This window comes from Pelodiscus sinensis, chromosome 1, assembly GCF_052426305.1.
Source record: "Pelodiscus sinensis isolate ZL-2025 chromosome 1, ASM5242630v1, whole genome shotgun sequence".
In the NCBI taxonomy this organism is placed as follows: domain Eukaryota; kingdom Metazoa; phylum Chordata; order Testudines; family Trionychidae; genus Pelodiscus; species Pelodiscus sinensis.
In genome coordinates this window covers 102,614,306-102,635,989 of record NC_143052.1, presented here as the reverse complement: position 1 = coordinate 102,635,989, position 21,684 = coordinate 102,614,306, and the positions used below count along the sequence as shown (strand labels likewise).

General features: G+C 45.6%; 1 protein-coding gene across 4 annotated transcripts in view; it reads right to left on the bottom strand.

Annotated features, from left to right (window-relative positions):
* Window positions 1-21,684, bottom strand: part of HIPK2 (homeodomain interacting protein kinase 2) — a 213,140-nt gene that overhangs the window by 21,046 nt on the left and 170,410 nt on the right. For 2 of the 4 annotated variants that reach the window (XM_006138056.5, XM_006138058.5), the window contains exons 10-12: window positions 14,064-14,206; window positions 11,804-11,983; window positions 8,011-8,292 (exon numbers count right to left, since the gene is read on the bottom strand). In XM_006138056.5, coding sequence (XP_006138118.2) covers window positions 8,011-8,292; window positions 11,804-11,983; window positions 14,064-14,206 — 605 coding nt within the window. The remainder of the gene's footprint in view (window positions 1-8,010; window positions 8,293-11,803; window positions 11,984-14,063; window positions 14,207-21,684) is intronic. The other 2 variants (XM_006138057.5, XM_006138059.5) reach the window with 1 other exon arrangement.

Below are 21,684 nucleotides of genomic sequence, written 5' to 3'. Positions count from 1 at the left end.
AGTGCACAAAGTGCCCTGCCCCTACTCAGCAGGAGATCAAACTCAGACCCAGAACAGGCCACGTCCAAAGAGGTATGGAGACATGGAGGAAGCCTGGGCATTCAAACACCCATGGACAGTTTCTTCTAGTAAGTGCTGCCAATATGCCCTCGGTGCAGCCGAGAGAAAGAACTGTGCCCCTTTTCCAAGAGGAGATCAGCACAACAAGGCTTGTGGGGTTTCAGAAGGGAGTTGAAGGAAGAAAGGGAACGTGCTTGGTGCACTGGGAGAAGTTATGAAGCCCGGTGGAGGAGCGGCCTGGCTAAATGGCGGTGTGAGCTGGCCCTGAGGCAGTGGTGCACAAACTCCTCCAGTTGCATCCCCTTTACTAGTAATGGAACCTGTCGGTGTTCCACCCTTCGTTACTGCACAGCTGAGGCTTCCTCAGCAGCAGAGCATGGGCTGAAGGTGGGGGCAGAACTTGGGATAAGACTGAGCTGGGGGCAGCAAGGGAATGAGGGCAGAGCAGGGGGCGGAGCGGCAGCTGGGAGCAGAGTGGCAGTGCAGGGCGGAGGATTGAATGGTTTTGGGGGTGGAAGTGTGGTACTCCTTCCCCACCTCCCACGGGGGCTGGCATGAGCCTGGGGACACAGCAGGACTGGGAGCGTACCAGGATTGAACCTGGGAGTGGAACTGGATTGGGGGCAGAGTAGGGCTGGAAGCATGGCACTCCCTCTATCCACCCCCTCCATGGCAGCTCTCCCTGGCCCTGCTGTGCTCCCTCCCACCCCGAATGTGCCTCTGCAGCTCCCAAGGATGGCTGTGCCCCACAGTTTGGGGACCACTGTACTAAGAGCTGGGGCTGCAGCTGGGGTGAATTGAAATGAGAACACTCCATAGAAGGTGAGTTTTACCCGCTGAGGAATGGGCCCTACTGCTTTTAGGACAGACAGTTTTTCATGAGCAGAATCTTCTGTTCCTAACTGAGAACATCAAGTTCCAGAACACGCAACTGGTCAGTACGGCCACAGCCTGTTGCAGCTCTCAACTTGAGAGTCTGGCTCCTTAGCTCAAACTGTAGTGGCTCATGCTTCCAGCAGGGCAGTCTCCCTGGCACAGGCCCTAGTATAAATAAAAATGGCAGCCACTGCACAGGCTTTTTGGTTCATGGGCATGGACACCATACCACCGTAGCTCTCCAGAAACCACACTGTGGTGCATTTGGACAAGGCCCAATGCACATAATAAGGCTAAACCTACAACACTTCTCTTCTATGGCTCTGCAGTTTTCTGAATTGTTGCCACTTCAGAATGAACCCCAATAAACCCTTAGGGTTGCCAGATGGTTGAAACAAAAATACCGAACATCCCCCTCCACCACCACCCCCAAAAAAACCTGGGAAAATATTCTGTTGAAGGGGGGAAAAAAGGGGGGGGAGGGAGACCAAAGTTGTTTAGGAAAAAAAAAAACCCCAGCATGTCCCCTTTAAGAGTGAGCGCAGGGATAGGAACAGGGGAGTGGTTGAGCACTAAGACTAAGCATTGCTTCCCCTTGGTCAGCAGCCAGTTTGTGCCAGCAGTCTTGCGAAACCAGATAAGCAAAGGGGTTGGACACCTGGCAACCCTATAAACCCTATGAAAGAAAGTTTAGGATGAGCCGTAACCCCGCAAAAAAAAAAAAAAATCAATGAAATCGCATGCTAAGGCTGAAATCCCCTCACACGGAAACATGAATCGCTACTTATTTTAGTGTCGGGGCCCCATGTATCTATGCTTTTGCACGTCCTCAGCTGACCTGTGACAGGTTCTGCTATTCTCATCTCACCCCTCATTTGCATCACACAGAACTGCATAGTCAGTGCTTGTGAAAATGAGAAATGATATCCAGCCCACACTTGTGTGAGACCCCACCCAGAACTTGAACTTGATACAGAATGAGCTGTATGTGTGTTCATCATGGCCCTCATGCTAAAACAGTTAGCAGCGTGTAACAATTCTGTTATGGCAGGCCTGGTGAGAGAGCTTCTGCTATTATTCTAACATTAGTTGCCTCGGATGGTTTATTTATTTGTTTGTTTTAGAGAAAGGATGGGAAGTCTAGCTTTGTTTTTTGATGAGTGCGATTAGTCAGTGGGATGGCTATATATAACAACATTAATAATAATCCCATTATATATTAAATACCAAGGGTAAAATCATGTCCCCAATAAGAGTTTTTCCCTTTAATGGGGACACGATTTCATTTCAAGCACTTATGTGTATATATATTAGACAGTACTTTTCTTGCTTTATGAAGTATGCTTATTTTGTGTTTGTAAATAATACACTGGGGTTCAGATCCAGCCCCCATTTTTTAATGGTTAACTGGAACCAGTAAGCATCACCCATTAAGGTTATTGGTTAAGCTTTCACATCCCTACTCCACACCAGTCATGATTTTATAGACCTCTATCATATCTCGCCCTTAGTCTTCTCTTTTCTAAGCAGAAAAGTCCCAATCTTATTACTCTCTCCTCATATGGCAACCATTCCATATCCCTAATCATTTTGTTGTCCTTTTCTGAATATTTTCCAATGCCAAGATATCTTTTTTTGAGATAAGGTGACTCCATCTGCACGCAGTATTCAAGATGTGGATGTATCATGGATTTATAGAGAGGCAGTAAGATATTCTCTGTCTTATTCTTTATTCCCTTTTTTAATGATTCCAACATGCTGTTTGCTTTTTTGACTGCTGCTGCACACAGAGGGGATGTTTTCAGCAAACTATCCACAGTGACACCAAGATCTGTCTCTTGCGTGGTAACAACTAATTTAGACCCTAGCATTTAATACCTAGAGCTAGGTTTATGTTTTCTAATGTGCATTACTTTGAATTTCAATATTAAAATTCATCTGCCATTTTGTTGTCCAGTCACCTAATTTTTTGAGACCCTTTTTAAGCTCTTCATAATCTGCTTTGGACTTAACTATTTTCAGCAGTTTAGTATTCCTGCTCCAGGTGTTGTGACCTAGCCCATGTATTTGCAGCACCGCTCAGGTTTGGCTATGCAAGGCAGGTGGGTCATACCTGATTTGCACTGCAAACTTGTGCACTCGGTCACATTACCTGAAGCAGGAAGCCAGGTGAACTCCCACTGGACAGGAATCACTGTTGTGGGGTGAACTCACTCTCCAACTCTCCCCCCTCAATACGAGGCCCCACATCCATCTATAACCTTCTCACCACTCACTGGTGGGTTAAAACCTACTGTGCTTTAAGGCACCACCAGGGCTATGGACGAAAAAGGGGAGGGGAAGAATCGCATGTTTCTTTTGGGGTAGAACTGCTGCTTCTTTTCTCTTTTACACAGTCCCCTTTTAATCCAAGGAATCATCAGTGGTTTCTTTTTAGAAGATTGTTGTGGAAGTTGTTTTTGTTGTTTTAAAGTCACGACGGGCACCTCTGCACTGCCCTCCTTTCAATCACTTCTTCCTGCCATGCTCTGCTACGCTAGAGTTAGCGGCATGTGAAATTATACCTCCTGCTGCGATTACTGCTGGCCCAGTCCTATGTGTCATTCATTCACGAGCAGCACACACATTCTTTCACTTGCTTATATCCATAATTTATGCATCCCAAGATGCACTTGTGCCTCTGTTCTATATTTAAGCTGTTTTATTTCCCCCCTGTTAACTTCAGAAGTATTTAATCAGCCAAGAATGTATATCTAAAAAAAGAACTTACAAAATGAAAAGTTACGGGAGGGGATCTGCATAGCTTAGGCGACTACAAGTGAGGAACACTATCAGTCAGGCTGTCTGGTTCCCATTGCTGTAATATTGAAGTACTTTAGTACAGAAACTTATAAATTGAGAGTCTTGGCATTTTTATAAGAAATCTATGAAGTCTAAATTTTCCTTTGAACTTGCTCATTCTTCCAGGGAAACCAGTGGGACCTAAACGTCTCTCTCCAGAGAAATAACTCGCAGGACTGCTGTTCTGCAGCACAACAGAGACTTGTCTTTTTTGGCCTAAAGATGCTGAGCTCAAGGGAGTTTCTTTGGAAAAGACAATGAACTGAGAATGCTGTCTAGAGATCTCTACAAGCTTTACTTTTCTCCTCTTTGTAATTCATGGCAAGGATGTTAATAGCTGTCTCCAGTAGGTGGCAGTCTTTTGTAACACTACATTGGAAACCGCATGCTTCCAAAGACCCATAGGATTTCCCATGGAAACTTTATAACTCCCTGCTGCTTCTGAGAAGGGAGAGGGCGGTTAGCATTTTTAAAAAAATATCTAGTGATTTTAAAATAGTTATATCAAGCTATACATATCAACAATACAAAATACACAGAAGAAAAGAATTAAACATAGCCCTAGACTACCTGTTACACCGCCTTGGCAACCTCTCAAAACCTTCACTTGCACTGGAAATGTTAAATTTAGATTAATTGGGTATTAATTGTTTATGCTTGGAACTGACCCCGAGCTCCATGAGGCGCTGCCACTTTGAAACACCATAGGGAGCCCGGTGTCAGGCTCCATGTGGTGTTTCAAAGTGGCAGTGCCACATGGAGCCCAGGGTCAGCGGGGAGTCCCCAGGTGACGCTGGGCTCCACGTGGCACTGCCGCTTTGAAGTACCCTCTCCTTCCCCCCACCCCTGCTGCCTCTTTCTGATAGATGCAGAAAGGGGCAGGGGGAAGCATCTAGTCGATTAGCGGGTCAACTAGTCGTTCACATCCCTAACTTGTACATCCGCATTTTCTAATAGATAGGACAGAAATTCTTCCCATAGCATGTGAAATTCTCCTTATTCCCACAATTAAAGGCTTTGACACTCCTTTTTCAGAAAGCACTTTGTACTGCCCTAGTATTGCAGCAGTGTCTTAAAGTAGGGTGTAAACTCTCACTTTAGGGCTCCTTTATTCTGCCAGAACATTGTAAACTGCCTCAGTATAACTAGAATCAGGTCCAATATATGCAGGTGGGACGATTTTATCTGTGCTAGTATTATCAGTCTTTTATTACCTGTTGTGTGAACTTTATCTGCTAAGGATTAATCTCTTTGCATAGCCATAGACATCTGCATTTTGGGAGGGGTGTGGGGGAAGGGAGAGAAGACAACTTTCTCCCAGCTGAGTCCACCCAAGCGGGGTTGGGCGAGCAAAGATGAAGCCCAAGGGCTGTGACCTGAGCCCAGCTGCCCAGGATCAAAGAGCATTGGGCTTGAGCTTCGGTCCCAGGCAGTTATGACCCCATTAAAAAATGGTCATGACCCACTTTGGGATCCTAGCCACTGTTCTAGTTTCAGAGACTCAAGAAAAATCATGTAGTAAATGTAGGGCTTAATCCAAAGTCCAGAGAAGATGGTGGAAAGATAATTTCTTTACCCTGGCCTCTCTTCTCCCTTTGCTTCTGTTACTGGCCCTTCCCTATCTCTCCCATCATTCTACTATGAGTAGAGCTGATGAATTTTTTTATGTGAATAGTTTTTTTCAACAAAAAAATACAGATTCAGGTTGAATCAGAAACATCCGTATATTCTGTTTCAGTATTTCCAAAATGAAATATTTTGATTTTTCCTTTCAGGAGAACATTTTGTTTCCCTCAGTTTTATTTAAAAAATGAAAAATATTTAAAACACTGAAAACAAAAGGAAACAAAAAAAAAATCCAAATCCGTTGTTTTGAGCTGAACAAAATGTTTTGTTTGATCTGAAATTCAGGTTTACCAATTTTTCATTTCACAGAGGAAAAAAACAAAATGTGTTGCAGTCCAATCCAAAACATTTTACTTTTTTTTTTTAGTTTAATGGCCAAACAGAAAATATATTATTCACCTAGCTCTACTTGCTCTCTGACAGTGCCCTTTAGGCCTCTATCCTCAGCCCACACCTATTTTCACTTTACAAGTTATCCCTTAGAAACTTCATATACTCTTCTTTGCTGGCAGCTCCTAATATCACCTCTCTTCTCTGACCTCTGCTTTCTGCATCCAGCCTCTCTTCCGTCTCCCTCACAAATTACCATGGATACCGGGCTTCCAACTCAAAATGCAATATGATGAAAACTTAATCGCCATTCTTTCTCCTGAACTCTCCATTTTCTATCCTTGACAATCTCACTTTTCTCCTGGCCATCGAGACTCACAATGTTAGTTTTCAACTTTTCTTTTTCCTTGTCCCCACAATACTGACTGTTGCCAAAGAATAAACATGGCAGAATTTAGCACCATCTCTAAAATCCATCTTTCCGGTTCTGCGCCTTTCATCTCTCACCTTGACTACTACGATCACCTCTCCCCCTCATCCTCCAACTTCCAACTTGTTCCCTTTCAATTTAGGGATGTAATAGTGTGGTCAATTAATCGATTAACTGGTAATCAAACACTTATAGGTTAATACGATAGACTACACGCATTTCCCCCTCTTCTCCTTGCCAGTACATTTTTTAGCAGGTTGGCCAGCTGCCCAGCTCAGTCCCAGCTTGCACTGAGTCCGGGACCTACCCCTGCTCAGCCCTGCATTTAAAGTATATTAGGAGCTGGGCAGGCTGGCAGCCCAGCTCAGTTCCGGCTCACGCCAGGTACAGGAGCTCAGACCACCAGCCCCCCTCGGACAGTGGCTGCTACCTCTGTATCAGAGATTCAGAGTTACAGATCTTTCAGATGACTGAAGTCCAATCTGCTGTGGAGCAAGTTCTAAATACAAATGCTTTAATTTTATCTTTTATTATTGAAGGGATAGGGTTGGAAAATTCCAAGCTGAGTTAGCAGCATAAAGATTCTGTAATTATTCAACTATTTGCAGGGCTATTTCTCTGCAGCTCCTAAAACAGACTGACATTTTTGTGACTTGTGTCAGATGGGCTTTGACTGTGCACAAGTGAGGAAAGGTGCTGAAACAAGAGCCTTAGAGAAAGAAACATTTTCATTATCCAAGGAACAAAAACAGCATTGGCAGCTTCCCTGTACCACTGCATCTACTGTGACTGGATGGATCAATTTTATGAGAAGAGAGAAGTTCAGTTTCCATGGTCCACTCGTACTCTGCCTAACTGGTGAGGCATCCAGTGGGATGCCAATTAATTCCAAAAGTGGTGATATTTTTTGTGATAGGACCACCAATGGGCAGATTCTCCTCTCAATTAATTTCACCTAATGAGGAATTCATGACACACAACCATTAAGAGTTTTTCAGTATCACTGTATATGGAAGTAATAGTGTAGTGGTCTTCTTGACAGGCTGAGGATTGAGTAGATTCTCCAACCTTTTCATTCTATGGATCACTTAGAAAGAGAGATTTGATCTTGAACTATCTGCTTTCCCAACTGCAATTCTTCACTGCTTTGTTCTATCTTAGGTGTTTATATTTCCCCCTATTATGGAGCACCTCACAATACATTTCTCTACACAACTTCCCTCTGAGATTAGGAAGGCCTAATCTACACTATCACATAAATCTAAGTTACACAACTGCAGCTACGTGAATAACTGCTAAGAGTCTAAGGCAGATACTCTCCTGTTGACTCCCCCTACTCTTTTCCTTCTGGTGCAGTACCGGAATCAACAGGAGAGTGCTTGGCAGTTGATTTTTCATGTCTCCAAGTCAACCTGCACTGGACTGATTGCTGCCCATTGGTCCAGTGGGTAGTGTGAACATGCCCAAAGTATTATCTTCATTTTATAGATGGAGTGACTGAGACACAAAGGGATCAAGTAAATTGCCCATGGTCACACAAGAAGTCTATAGCACAGCAGGGAATTGAACCTACTGCTCCTGAGGCCCAGGTTAGCACACTCACCACTGGACCATACTAACTTTCCTGTCACAATGTTTTGTTAGGGTGACTTCCAGGAATTGCTTTCCATGCCACTGTCTGTCCACACAATATAGTCTGCGCACCAATGGACTAGAATTGTCCGGGGGGCGGGAGGGGAGAGAGGGGGAAGCATGTCTTTGAGTTCCAATCCTACCTCTTAAGACTCAAGGGAATTTTGCACACTCCGGGTCCCCCCACCCTGATCAGGTATAGAATTACTGCTCACCTGGTGGGCGCATGTTTCTGTTCTTCTTCTTCATCTGTGTCACTGCTGATAGTGATGACACTGACTGCAGGGCTGGGTGTGTCAGGAATGATTATCGTCTGCCGCTGCCGCTCCCGCGTGGTGCTGGAAGCCACATCTCCCCACCCACACGTGACAGAAGTGCCGCAGGCGGGGCTGTTGTGCACCATGGCACAGCGAGGGGGGGTGTTCTCCTTCACGCGTTTTGACCGCTGAGGGGAGCTGATGGCCTGAGAGGATGAAACCTCGTATGTGGACACGTTTCTGAAAATGACAAAACCAATCCGTTGGTTAAAGCTTGGATTGCTCAGCCTGCCCTGACATTTGATTCCTGGCCTCTACCTCTCTTGAACTCTGGGAATGCTATAGAACTGGTGTATTCACCTCTTCAAGAGAGAGAGGAAAGAAGTGCATTGCATCACTCGAGCTGGCAGAAAAACGTTTGGGTAAAGTTTAGATTTTTTTGGAAAAAAAAATTTGGTCTGAAAACCAAAGTAGTTCACTTGGGAAATGCTGCATCCCAGAAGATGCTCTCCAGGTAAGGAGCCCAGCATATTGAAGAGAATGGCAGCACAGGCACATCAATTACAATTCTTAGAAGGCATTTCTGCCACATGTCCAGATAAAAATATTTTGGTTTTCCATACAAAATATTTCAGTTTTTTAACCCCCGTACCTGAAGTTTTCCATGAAAAGAGGACATTTTTCATATAAAAATTGTTTGGTTGAAATTTTTCTGTCAAAAAAAAAGGAAGATGTTTTGACAATAAAATGTTGCCCATCCTTCCTTCTCTCAACAACATTGTGGAGCAAATGGATGTTCCCTAGGGGGAGACATTTGGCTCTACAGTGAGGTGGCAAGGGCAACGGGTGCAGGGTGGAAGAAGTAAACAGGCTTTCCTTCACTAGAGGGAATAAAATTCACAACTCCCTCTCCTCTCTCTTCCTAGTTCACTCTCCCTGCACTAAAGTGAGTAAGGAAAGCGGGGGTTCATTTACATCAGGACCCTAAACACAGAGGCAACAAAAAGCTCTTGAATGAAGGAGTGTCTATTCACTAGTACCCGTGTCATTGTTCCCTAAAGCCTTTATTTTTGCCTCTTCTAGCAGAATATTTTCCACAGTTAAAAGAAAAGCAAAATTCGGGTTTGGGTTCCATTTTACAGGCAGGTTTTGACTGTGTTTATGGTTTGGCCTGAAAGCTAACAAAAGGAATAGGTGGCATGTATCAAAGGGAAAGAATTATGGACATGTGACACCGCGCTGCCTTACACAGGGTCCTTTGCATAACAAATGACTGCACACTAGCATTTGCAGTGCTTTTTGAATACCAATGAGAAGCATTGAGTATCTTCTCCTCAAAAGGAACATCTCTCTCGTTTGGATACAAAAGCATCACAAATAATGTAAAATAGAGGACTGTGGAAAGCAGCTATTCTGTAACTGTCTGACTCTTCTGATGCAGATGCCGTGTGCCCTGGTGGCAGATTACGGGGGGCAGGGGAGACACTTTGTATGTCCAGATGTATTGTGATTTATTCCCTGTTTTACTGGCTTGTCGGGTCTTAACTGGCTCTGTTCTGTGTTACGAATGGGCTAAGATGGCCGGAATCCGTATGAAGTAAATGAAACATAACACATCAGAGAGCAGATAAACAGGAAAGGTTTGAACATGAGCATCTTAAATACAGTGGCACTGGCTGTGAATTCAGTACAGTTCCTCTAGCCTCAATCCAGTCCCCTAAAAACTACAAGCTCCTCTGTTCCCCCCTTCCTTTGGTCCGGCTACACAATCAAATAAACCGTGTAGCTGTGAGTCTCAGCGCCTTGGTCAACTGATCTGGACTTGCACAGCTTGTGTTGTGGGGCTAAAACAGCAGAGTAGATGTGGGCTCTGAGACCCTCCCCCATTACAGAGTTTCAGAGGCCAGGCTCCAGCCCGAACACAGGGACAGATTTAGAAAGGGGCTTTAGGGACTGCAGCCATTTCTGGATCTCTCTCTGTCTCTTTCTCACTCTTTATTTTCTTAGAAAAGTTCAGTGCTCATTAAAGTTGCTTGTTTAACATCCCTAAAGACCTTAACTCTCTGTCCACAGACCAAGGACAGCACAAGCAGCAGCAAAGCATCCTTCTCATGGACCCACACTGCCAATGTGTCACACCCACGGGGATTGCCAAAGGAGTGAGATTGTGATTGCACATGCATTTTGTTCATGCAACCGCATGATCTGGACCAAAACCTGGCCCCACTCCTGCAGGACAGAAAAGTCATGCAGCTGATAGATCCAGCCCCGGAGGATTCCCCTATGCTACCTCCCATCCCAGACCTTGATGCAGGAAATGTCTTCATGCCCCCATGATTCTCCAACTACTAGAATGGCTTCTTTGGGCCACTGTAGCTGAGCATAAGCTATGGCATCCAGTCTAGATCCTGGACCATATCTAGAATCAGGGAAGAGTACAGGTAGCTATAGGCTATCTTTGCCCCTCACTTTGTGTCGAGTTTCTCACAGCTGGACCAGTGGATCTATCCCTGCATATATGCAATCATTCATTTATTCCTGAATGAACGTGATACTAGGGCACACCTTAGGTTATTTCTGAAAATGTGGCTCACTGAGGGGATGGCAATATTAAGGAAATGCAGCCTCTTAGAAGTGTCACTGAGGTCAGATAGAGGGAGATGGTCACCTTTTTTTCTATGGATATACTGGGATTGGGGCATACTGAATCCCTACATTTGAACAGCATATAATTTGTTCTTAATGAAGATGCACACCACACATCGCGTAATAGATACGTAGAAACTATTATTAAAGCACGGCCTGATTACACTGTCTTACACCTTTTACTGTCATTTACACCTGTGCAATGTGAGTGTAAAACAAATAACAGATGACTAGCATTTCACACTCACTTTACCCAGGTGTAAACGGCATCCTGCTGGCAAATTCATAACATCTACTGTAAAAGTTCTAAAAATAATTTCAAATAGTGATATAATAGACCAAGGGATAATCCTTATTCTGCGTTCAATAGAAAAAAGCTCTTTGTATTAGCTCTATTTACATTTCAATGCTGTCCCCACACGCTCAACTCAGAAAATAGAAACCAAAAAGCAAGTAAGAACTATGCTTCATAAACAGAATGCAGAGATGGGATATTTCCTTTAGCAGGAGGAGAGTTAATAAAGAGTTTTGACTGGCATTAATTTGCAGAGACTTATACAACTGACTTGTGGCTCTGTTGCTCTCAGTGATGCAGCCATCCCAAACACAATGCATTAAAATTGTATGTCACTTCACCTCATTGTGCAGGCTATATTTATACCTACTGTGTTCTACATATATTCACTGAAGTGGAAGCGACAGGGCTTTTAAGTGGTTCGATATCCACTAATTCTGCCAAGACATCAATTTAATGGATTTAAACAGGCACAGTCTCATGAACTTTTGTTTGAGTGACTTCACCTCTCGCATGGAAAGCAGAGCAGAACCCTACTACAGTATATAGAGAGAAAAGCGGAATATCATGGGCTTGATCCTTTACTCACTTACACAGTCCAAGTCCACCTAGTTCCTCTTGATTTACACAGGGTGCACCTGAGAGAATAATCGGGCCATTCCTCCCCTCACTTTATACAGTGTCCACCAAAATTGTCATTAGCGTCAGTGCATGAAGCTCCATCAATTTCAGCATAGTCGGGTCTACTTTGCCAGCTGTGAATTTGGTCCTAGGAGTCCTCAGACTTCCACTTGGCTTTTTGCCACTTACCTTGTAGATGACTGGTGCTGCTTGTTCTTCCTGGAGGAAGTGGTGCTGGTTGGCTGTTGCCTCATGACATGAGCCACACCCACATTCAAGGGCTGTGCTGCTGGAAGAGTCACATGACTAGCTAAGAGCGCGGGCTGTTGCATGATGGGATTATAATGGCTGCCGTGAGCGTGTGTGTTTCTGCAAGAGAAGGGAAATTGGAAATAAATGCATTTTGAATGTGTATCGGTTCTTTAAAAGGCTTCCATTAAAAGGCATAAGTGCCCCCAGCTAAGGGTAACCTGGAACACGCCAGTCCTGGCTTGGTGCTTTTCTCATGAAGGACTGTTTCCCTTTGCTTTTCAGAGATATCTGCTTCATGCTCTGGGTGGGGTAGGCAGGCACCTGTTTTATGTTTAGGCAATATTCCATGGGAACCACTCAGGCCACTGGGTGTGCTGGCAGAAGAGGGCAGCTGAGAGAGATGCATGTCACTCTTTTCCTTAGTGCTGAACTCATTCCCGCTGCAATTCTCCCACCCAAGAAACAAGGGACTCAGCTCAGTACCGACCCAAACTGTCTATGTGGCAGTATAAGTCCCGGTCAGTAGACTATAACAGTATGCCTCTGGATAAGGCTTAGAAACAATACCCTCCTCCCCACCCCCGACACATACTTTGACCACTCTGGTAGCTTTTTCTATGCAGCTTGGTGTTCTGTCCACTGTATCCACTTACATATGCCTACTCCCCTCTGTCCTTCAAGAATATCTTCTCCAGCATCTTCAGGTCAGGCTCACAAATGCCTCACAAACCAGACGTCACATCAGGCTACCAGGGAAGCCAGAAGTGTCCATGTCCCAGCAATAACCAACACTCCCTAAGGTCCAGTATAACCAGGACTTTGGAGTGAGATACCATCTCACAGTGGAGGCTGTTCTGGGGATCACCTGAATATGCCAAATAACCCAGATCATCAGGCCCTCACTTCCAACTGAGGTTCATCCTAGAGTTGACCTGAACCCCTCCCCCCCACCTCGGGGAAAGGTGAGAAGACAGCGTGCTGAAACAAAATCTTCTATCTGCCAACTGTTCTCCTGGGAAAGAAACTGATGTTTTGACCCAATAGTGATGTCTTTATCTTCTGGAATATACCACATCCTTGGAGCAAGTGAGAGACAATCTGACTACGTTCCTTTGGGACAATGAAGCACAGATTTCAAACTCTTTACCTCTGTTGTGCTTGTGACTATCTCAGAGAGTTCAAGAGCACAGTTAGTGACTCTTTGGTACCTGTTTTTGTTGAGTAAAAAGGGTGAAAATGACACAGGGACTTGCCAATCTGTCATCTCGCAAGAATTTGCTTCAGGGGGGCAAAGGATTTGGCCTTACAAGAGCTTCAAGGGTCTCCCAATTTACCTACTTTAATCCACTTACTCTCAAGGCCTTGCACTGCAGTGACCATCCTTGCTAAGTGCCGCCTTTCAGCGCCTGCTGACACTAACCCTCTGAAGAAGTAAGAGCAGCTTGGAAGTGGAAAGACTACCAGAGGCAGGCAGTGAAGACAGAAGCCCTGGTGATGTTCCAGGGCAGATGAAAGAAACCACAAGTGGAACCATTTTGGGAAGGGTCCACTGTAATATACAGGTTCATAGTAATTGGCTTGAGAAGTGCCTCTCTATCCCTGATCCTTTGACAAAGGTCAGGAATTCACAAACACAGAAAGGACATCCAGAATTCCATCCCCATGTTGTCTGCAAAACGCCAAGGACCCACCATCCATGTCTGCACCAAGACTGCAAAGGGCTAGGGCTCTGCTGCAGCACTCTGCACAGACATCCCACCCACACAGAATTATCCTGCCTGCTCCCTCCGGCCGGACAGCACAAAGTGCTGCATGCTGACTCCTGGGCTGCAACACAGCACAAAACAGTAAGGCTGTCTGACTTTTTAAAAAGGCAGAGGCAGATCTGGATGGTCGGGGCAAGCTGCTGGGATCAAGAAAGGAGCTCGCGTCTTTTTTCTTGTACGATATTCTTGTGTCACAAGGACAGAGCTGTAAGGAGAAGCATAAGAGAGAGACTACCCCTTACAGACCAAGGCAGATGCTGGGAGTCTAGTGACTACATGGGCAAAGACTACACCCAAAGGCTTTCAGTGTTAGCTCCAACACACAGCTTGGCGTACTGGCAACTAATCAGACAGAGGCAAGTCAGACTGACACACAAATAGTGGATGTCTCACAGATTCACACACAAAATACTCCAGAGTTTCTTATTTACCTCCAGTCTGCCAGTGGCTGGGTCCCTGCCATGGTCTCCGGTATGACAGTCGCATGCTGGACTGAGGTGTGGGTGGCTACTCCAGTTAACTGCTGCCAGGCTGGAGGGAGCAGAATCTGCTGGGTCCCACTAGGCCAGGCCTGCTGTTGAACAAAAGAGAAGGTGGGGGTTAAAAAGAATCATCATTTATTCCACATTAAGGTGGAGCTTTTAATGCCTCCAGGAAACTACAGTAAAATAATTTTCAATACAGAAAACCAGAAGAATTGAGAAATCCTTGCCAGTGAATTCCAATGCAGTAGGTGGGTCACAGTTAGGGATACGAAAATGAAAATTGGCCTGAATCTCAACACAAACTTCAAACAGAACCAGAACTTTTTATTTCTATTCTTCAAATCAGTTTGGCTCACAGGCTCCAGCACACTCACTCCCTTTACCTCAGGGATGAGCAATAATTTTTGCCAGAGGCAAAAGTGGCCCCCGGCAAAAAATTATTGCCATCAGAAGCGGTGTGGGAAGGAGCGGGCCACTCTGGAAGGGGCAGGGCCTCAAATGGAAGGGGCGGGGCTAGGATGCTTCGCGCTTTCCCACCCACAGGTCATGATTGGTCTGGGGGGTTGGGGAGCCCCTTTGCCCCCCATATCCCACTAAGCACCCACCCCCGTGGTGGTGGGAAGAGACTTCCCATGCTCCCCCATCACCAGGCCAATCAGAGCACGCAAAGCCTCCTTTCACCCTGGCAGGAATGCGCGACACTTCTAAGCAATGCGCGCTCCTTGCATGGCGGGGCGTAGGAAAATGTTTGCACTCCTCCCACCCCCAGGCTCTGATTGGCATGGGGGCAGGGGAGTGTGTGAAACCTCCTCCTGCCCTGCCAGGAGCACGCAGCACTTAGAAGCGCCGCACGCTCCTCACAGGGTGGGGGGGGGGGGTGGGGTGGAGGAAACTGCACGCGCTCCCCCACCCTTAGACCAATCAGGGCTTGGGGGTGGGGGAGCGCACGAAGTCTCCAGCCACCCTGCCAGGACTGCGCAGCGCTTCAAAGCACTGCATGCTCCTGGCAGGCTGGAGGAAACTTTGAACTCTTCCCCCTACCCCCACAGGCCCTAATTGGCCTGGGGGCAGGGGAGCGGCAGGGCCTCCTCGGGTCTGATCTACCTGCTCGGTGGGCCGGATCCGGCCTGCGGAGGCCCTTTTGCCCACCTGGCCTTTTGTCTTTGTGAAAATGCATGTTGAGGCCTCAGCAGCCTAGCATATTTTCCTGGGCTGTTTGCAGTCTTCAAATCTCGTGAATTCCAGGGCTTTCTAAGGGTTGGTCAATAAAACCTGGGTCACCTCTAAGCTAGGGAAGCCCCACATTGCTATAACTGGAACAAAACAGCTGCCAAATCAGATGTATTTTCTTTCTTGTTGCTTCAGACACAACTGAACAGATATAGAGACCCAAGAGGATCAACAAAGGGAATGGAAAGAGAAGCAAGATGGAGTTATGTATTGTGTATTGCAATAGAGAAGGAAAGAGAAGAAAAGGGATAGTTGGAGGGAAGGAGATGAGAGTAGGGTTTTGGGGGGTGGGATTAGAGATGAAGGAAGGATCTAGTTGACCTGAAGAAGGAATATGACGGATATGATGTGGAATAGGTCAGAAGGAAAAATGGATACTTCAGGAGATTCAGACAGGCTTAGCCACACAAAATCTACTTCAGTACATCCAGTTAGCTCACATTTAAAGCACAGCTGGAAAAGTGTGAGATTTAAAAAGTAAATTCAAACAGATATTACCAGAGGCAAAAAAGGATTAGCAATAGGGAACTGACTAATACATTTTGTGATGACTGAGTCTCAGATTCTGAGCTCCTCACTGATGTTGGGCATACTTCATTCTCCAAATTGTCTCATTGACATCAGTGGGACTTTTCATGGAGTAAAGTGCTATTCAGCCCATGTCAGAGTATCAAAAGCTGGCTCTTTCAGGGTGTGTTTTTTCAAAAAAAAGTGGTCTTTTTTCGAAAAAACTTCCCCGGCGTCTAGACTGCTGCTGCGTTCTTTTGAAAATAAATTGAAAGAATGTGGCAGTTTTTTCGACTGTGGAAAACCTTGTTTCACGAGGAAGAATGCCTTTTTTCAAAAGTGCTCTTTTGAAAAAAGGCGCTATGTAATGCAAACTGTGCTTTTTCAAAAGAGAGCATCCAGACTGCCTAGGTGCTCTCTTTTGAAAAAGCGGCTCGCTTTTTCAAAAGTACTGGTTGTAGTCTAGAGGCTCTTTTTCGAAAGAGGCTTTTTCGAAAATATCTTTCAAAAAAGCCTCTTTTGAAAGAGGCTCGCAGTCTAGACGTAGCCTCAACTAAAGGAACTTTAGTTTGGGCAGATCACTCATGTGTGGAGCAGCTGGTTACTTTAAACAATTACCCAAATAATAACAATTTCTGATGCAGGAAAGGCATGAGTATCATGTTTTCACACTGATTGCAAAACAGTGGCTTCCAAGCACCAGCATCCATTTTCCCTGACTTACTCAGGCAGTGAAGGAGATTTCGGGGGTGGGAGGGAGAATGAGAAATATGCTAGGACCACGTCTATGCTGGAACACAAAGCACAGGCATCACCCCACCTTATTGGAAAATTGTTCGGAAGCACAGCTATGCCAGCTAGCAGGCTTTGGTGCTCCAATCTGGACAGACAGTGGGTATGTCTAGCCTGGGGTACTGAGGGTGCAATTTCCAGTTCCAGCAAACATACTCATAGTGGCTCTAATCAAATTAATGCACAACGACTAGAAAGACAGCTATGGTGGCACAAGTACTGGGACACACTAGCTGCTCCTACTTCTATTGTGCCTCGGCTCTGGGATGCACCGCCAGGGTGGCTAGGCCTTCTAGCTGCCATAGCTGTACAGCCAGCTCAGTCAGAGCTAGGGCACGTAGGTCCGCTTGAGCTGGAAATGACATAGGTGCATAACCTACGTCCACCTGCAGAGCTCAAGCAAGTTTCTTTAAAGTGGCTCGACTGTGCTTTGTAACTGTGAGGAGCTACACACACACACACGTTGCAGCGGTAACGTTGGTTTGAAAATAGGTTAAAATATAGCCACAAGTTCTAGAGTTGAAAGGGCCTAATGGTTTTTATCTTTGGCAAGAGAACATTTCATATCAGCTCTTGATGAAGGCAGGGAAAGAGATGACAGGAAGAGATTGTTAGTAACAGTAACTTACATTTTCCTAGCACCCTTCAAACAATACACAAGGATTAGCTCATTTACCAGGGGGTGCAAAACAGAAACAGCACACCTATTATATATTTTGAACAGTTTGTGGATTTGTTTGTCCAAAATAAAATCATACGTCACAATTCATTACAGATACCAAATTTTAATAATCCTGCCACTTAAAGTAGCTGAATGCACTACTTTTTATACTGGAATATGCTGGGTGAAAGGTTTAAATATTTTTTGTTTTTTGTTGGAAAAATGTCATGGCTATTATGATTACAGTTCATAAAAATATTTGCTAACAAAATTAAAATTGATTTGACTATTCAACTGACATTTTAGTGCAAAGACAATATTTGCTGTTACGAATCACAAAATAATTCAAATTAGTTACAGAAAGAGTAATGGAAGATTGATGAGTTTCTCATTCAAATTTACCATGTATGGTAATTATTCAGTAAAATGAATAATGTTTAAAGTTGAAATCCTACAAATTTAAAACTGCTCTGTTACTTCCCTTTTGCAAGCACATTAATACAAAATTCTATTGCATATATTTAATTTCTTGAACTTTCCTATAAGTGTAATCTATGCAAAATGATTTTGCCTGATCAATGACAGGCCTCACCTGCTAGTATAGCAATATTTCCCAGCAATTCAGGGCAGGAAGTGAAGGGTCTCTGGCAATGTTCCCTCTAATCTTTTCCATCCATGTGCGGATTTTTTTCCATCCAAGTGCAGAATACATTTTTTATGTGCATTGTGAATGTGCACCATCAGTAGAAACAAAAAACCTAGCTGTGGGCACTCTGCTAATCAGCTGTGTAGTGTCTGACTCACTCCTGAGTGGCTGCACAAGGCACAGCTTACAGTGAACACTGGTCCCTGGTATAAGTCTCATCTGTTCTTTTGCACATCCACCACTCATCAATAAGGGAACGTGTTCTGATTCACATTGATCCCGACATGCATACCCGGCATCTGCACTACTGTTTTGACAGTTTCAAACGAGGGATGTGAGGCTCTGGACTGACGTGAATCAGAACACGTTCCCTTACTGACGAGCGACAGATATAAATAAGACACAACCCACCCACTTAACATCCTGGCCCATTCCTGCAGTCCCAGCTCCATGTCCACCTCAGCGTTTGTCCCACACTGCCCTCTAGACACTCCTGCTGGGGTGTGGAGTCGGGGTGTGGGGGCTTGCCTAGCTCTGGTGCTCCACATGCAGAGTGGGGACAAAAGCTTGCCCTGCTCTGCTTGCCTGGCCCTCCTGCTGGTGAGTGCTACTGGGGCATGGGAACTTCCAAGACCCTGATCCCCACTCTCTGGCAGGAACGCTGGGTGGGCAGAGTGAGGCAAGCTGCAAGCACAGGGCAGAATGGGTAGTGATGTGGGGTGCACTTTTTTATGGGAGCCCCTGTTCAGAGCATCTATCCATGCACTGCTGGCTGGAAGCGGGGAGAGGCAGCCACATCACTTCTACCCCTCTGCCCTCTGGTCATTTCCCACCCACCCAGAGCCCTCCCAAGTGACGCCTCCTGCTTATGCCACTGTTGTACTTAGGCCCCTGGTATATGGCCTTTTGGTATCCATTGCCCTTTTCAAGAACACAACCCCAATATATCCCAAGGACCCGCTGTACTTCATCTAAATGAAACTGCAAAGAGAATCTGAGGGACCCACAATTCAAGTTGCTCATCCTTACTGCTGCATAAGTGAATTTACTCCACACGCAGTTCCACGGAAACCAGTGGGAATATTTGTGAAGTTAAAAATTTTTCAGCGAGTGTTATTAAGTTAATATTTGCCCAGGACAAATGCTTTGATAAATCTTTTCATGAAAAAGTTTTCTAAAATCTTTAAGGACTGGAAGCCATCAAGATCTTCGTTTTAACTCATCTGAAAGAGGACGCTTCCAAAATCAGTGTCCTTTCAATACTGGTTCAACAATAACTTGGAGGGGAAAGTACCATACAGTCAGTGCTCCCGCTAAGATTTTCCAACCATGAGTGGAGTGAGTTTTGGCTTGTGTACCAATATTGAGGTTACGTGTGCTGGTTTGGAAGTGTGCCACCGAGGCACCTAATTTATTAATATACACATCTCCCAGCTGCTGGAGCAGAATTCATCGTGCGCCCCCCCACCCGCCATGCAGCATGTCATGTTCCCAGCTGCCAGAGCAGACCACGCTCCACCTTCCGTCTGGCCATGTAACATATCCTGTTCCCAGCCTTTGGAGCAGACACTCTCCCCCTGCCATGTGGCAGGTCCAGTTCCCGGCCCCAGCCGCCAGAACAGGCCCTGGGCCCCCCTCCCCGTGGCAGACCCAACCACCACAGCAGGCCTCTCCCCAGCCACGTGGCCATGGCACGTCCCCATCCCCCGCCTCAGCTGGCCCCGCCCACCAGAGTAGCCGCCTACCACGGCTCTTCAAAGGGGTGGGTGGGGGAAGATATTTTTGTGCACAGGTGCGCACCTTAGTGAAAACTATGCATACAGTCGATCACCAATATCGATGTTCTTCAGTACTGGTCCCCCATCCACACTGGGTCTGTCCACACTGTTAGCTGACTTGGGCTTGTGGGGCTCAGGCTGTGGGGATGTAAAATTGCAGTGCAGGTGTTTGGGCCCATACTGGAGTCTGGGCTCTCAGCCATTCCTCCCCCACCTCCAGCTTGCAGAGCTCAGGCTAGATCCTGAGCCTAAATATCTACACAGCAATTTCTCACTCATGCAAGCCCAAGATAGCTGACATGGAGCAGCTGCAGGGATTTAATTGCAGTGTGGATGTACCCACCGGGGCCCAGTCCAGCCCTGCTTAGCTTGTGAGATCTTGCTTGATGAGATCATGGCATGCAATAGATGTTTTGTGTCACTGGAAACATTTATTTCTAATTTCAATTTTTATTGATAATCACCGAATTCTTATTGTTGAAGAACAGCCCATGGGGAGAGGTGACAGTGGTATCTACTTGGTATTCATGAAGGGCTGCTTTCTATAAGCAGAGGAAAATGGCCATTATCACTAGTGCTAGTCATTAGCATAGAAAAGTGGATTTATAATGCAGAAGAGGAATTATCATTTATGTGTTAAAACCTAGTCGTTTCTACTTATGACCCCTTTAATGTTCATCCTTCCTTCCTTCCAAAAGTTGCGCGCTTAAGTCACATGCAGACAAAGAACAGCCTTACAGAATGTTACATGGGATAGCAGAGACTTGGAGTCCAAGTTCTACTGTTTAACCACTTATCCTTACTTGAATGGGACTTTCAGTCGGTTATGAGCCTGTTCTGCCCGAACAACACTGTATTTTCTAATATCTAATGGGAACCAATTGAGAACAAATGACAAATGAAACTATAGGGACAAGGGTTTGAGAACAGGCAAAATTACTTTTTACCTCCTCGACTGGCCTTTAGAAAAGATTAAATGAATTTAGCACTGGGCTGACTTTCCTGAGGTTAGCCACACAACAGGTACTATACAGCACAGGTAATGCCACTGCAAGCTGCCCCCATCCTGACTCGCCAATGTGCCGCCAGCCAGACCTAGAAGCATCACCCTAGGGAAGTGTCTTGGTGAGCGTTCCTTACTTAGCTTCTCTGCTGAGGCCACTACAGGGTGGCAGGTGATGTCTACTTGGATGGCAGTTTCTGCAATGTGAACATTTAACTACTGAGAACCAAACTGAGATTGCCCAGTGAGAGGGGTAGCTCAGTGGTTTCAGCATTGGCCTGCTAAACCCAGGGTTGTGAGCTCAATCCTTGAGGGGGGGCATTTAGGGATCTGGGGCAAATCTATCAGTGATTGATAGATTGGGTCCTGCTGTTAGGGCAGTGGACTGGACTTGCTGACCTCTCAAGGTCCCTTCCAGCTCTGTGAGACAGATGGATAGGTCCTTCTATTTCATACTGACCATTTTACAGGTAGGAACAAACTTTTAGCGATGACTGACCTGGGCTGAATTAAAAGGGATCAAAAGATTCCTCAGCCCATTACCACTTAGCTAGGTCATCTGGTCCCCAAGGAGACACTTTCCATAGTGGGAGGCTAAAGGTCTTGCACGTGGGATATTTATAGGGCAGCTGATTGTGCCATTTTCTTCTTCTGTGTGGCTGCCTTCCGTCTCAGTTTCTGACCAGTACTTCACAGGAGAATGGAAAGGCAAGTGGCACGTTAACCAATCCCGGCCACTTTTCCTAGGTCAGGTTCCCCCTCTTAACTGGACATGCTTTTGGCTGGGCTTTGTAAAGGAGCCTTAGGGGACTTCAATGTCCAAATCCCATACAAATCCTCTTCCATTCTATACTCTCATCTGATGTGTGTGTGTGTGTGTGTGTGTGTGTGTACGGGGGGTGCAACAGCTGCTGCTGCACCAGGCTCTCCTGGTGGTCCCCAAAGCCACA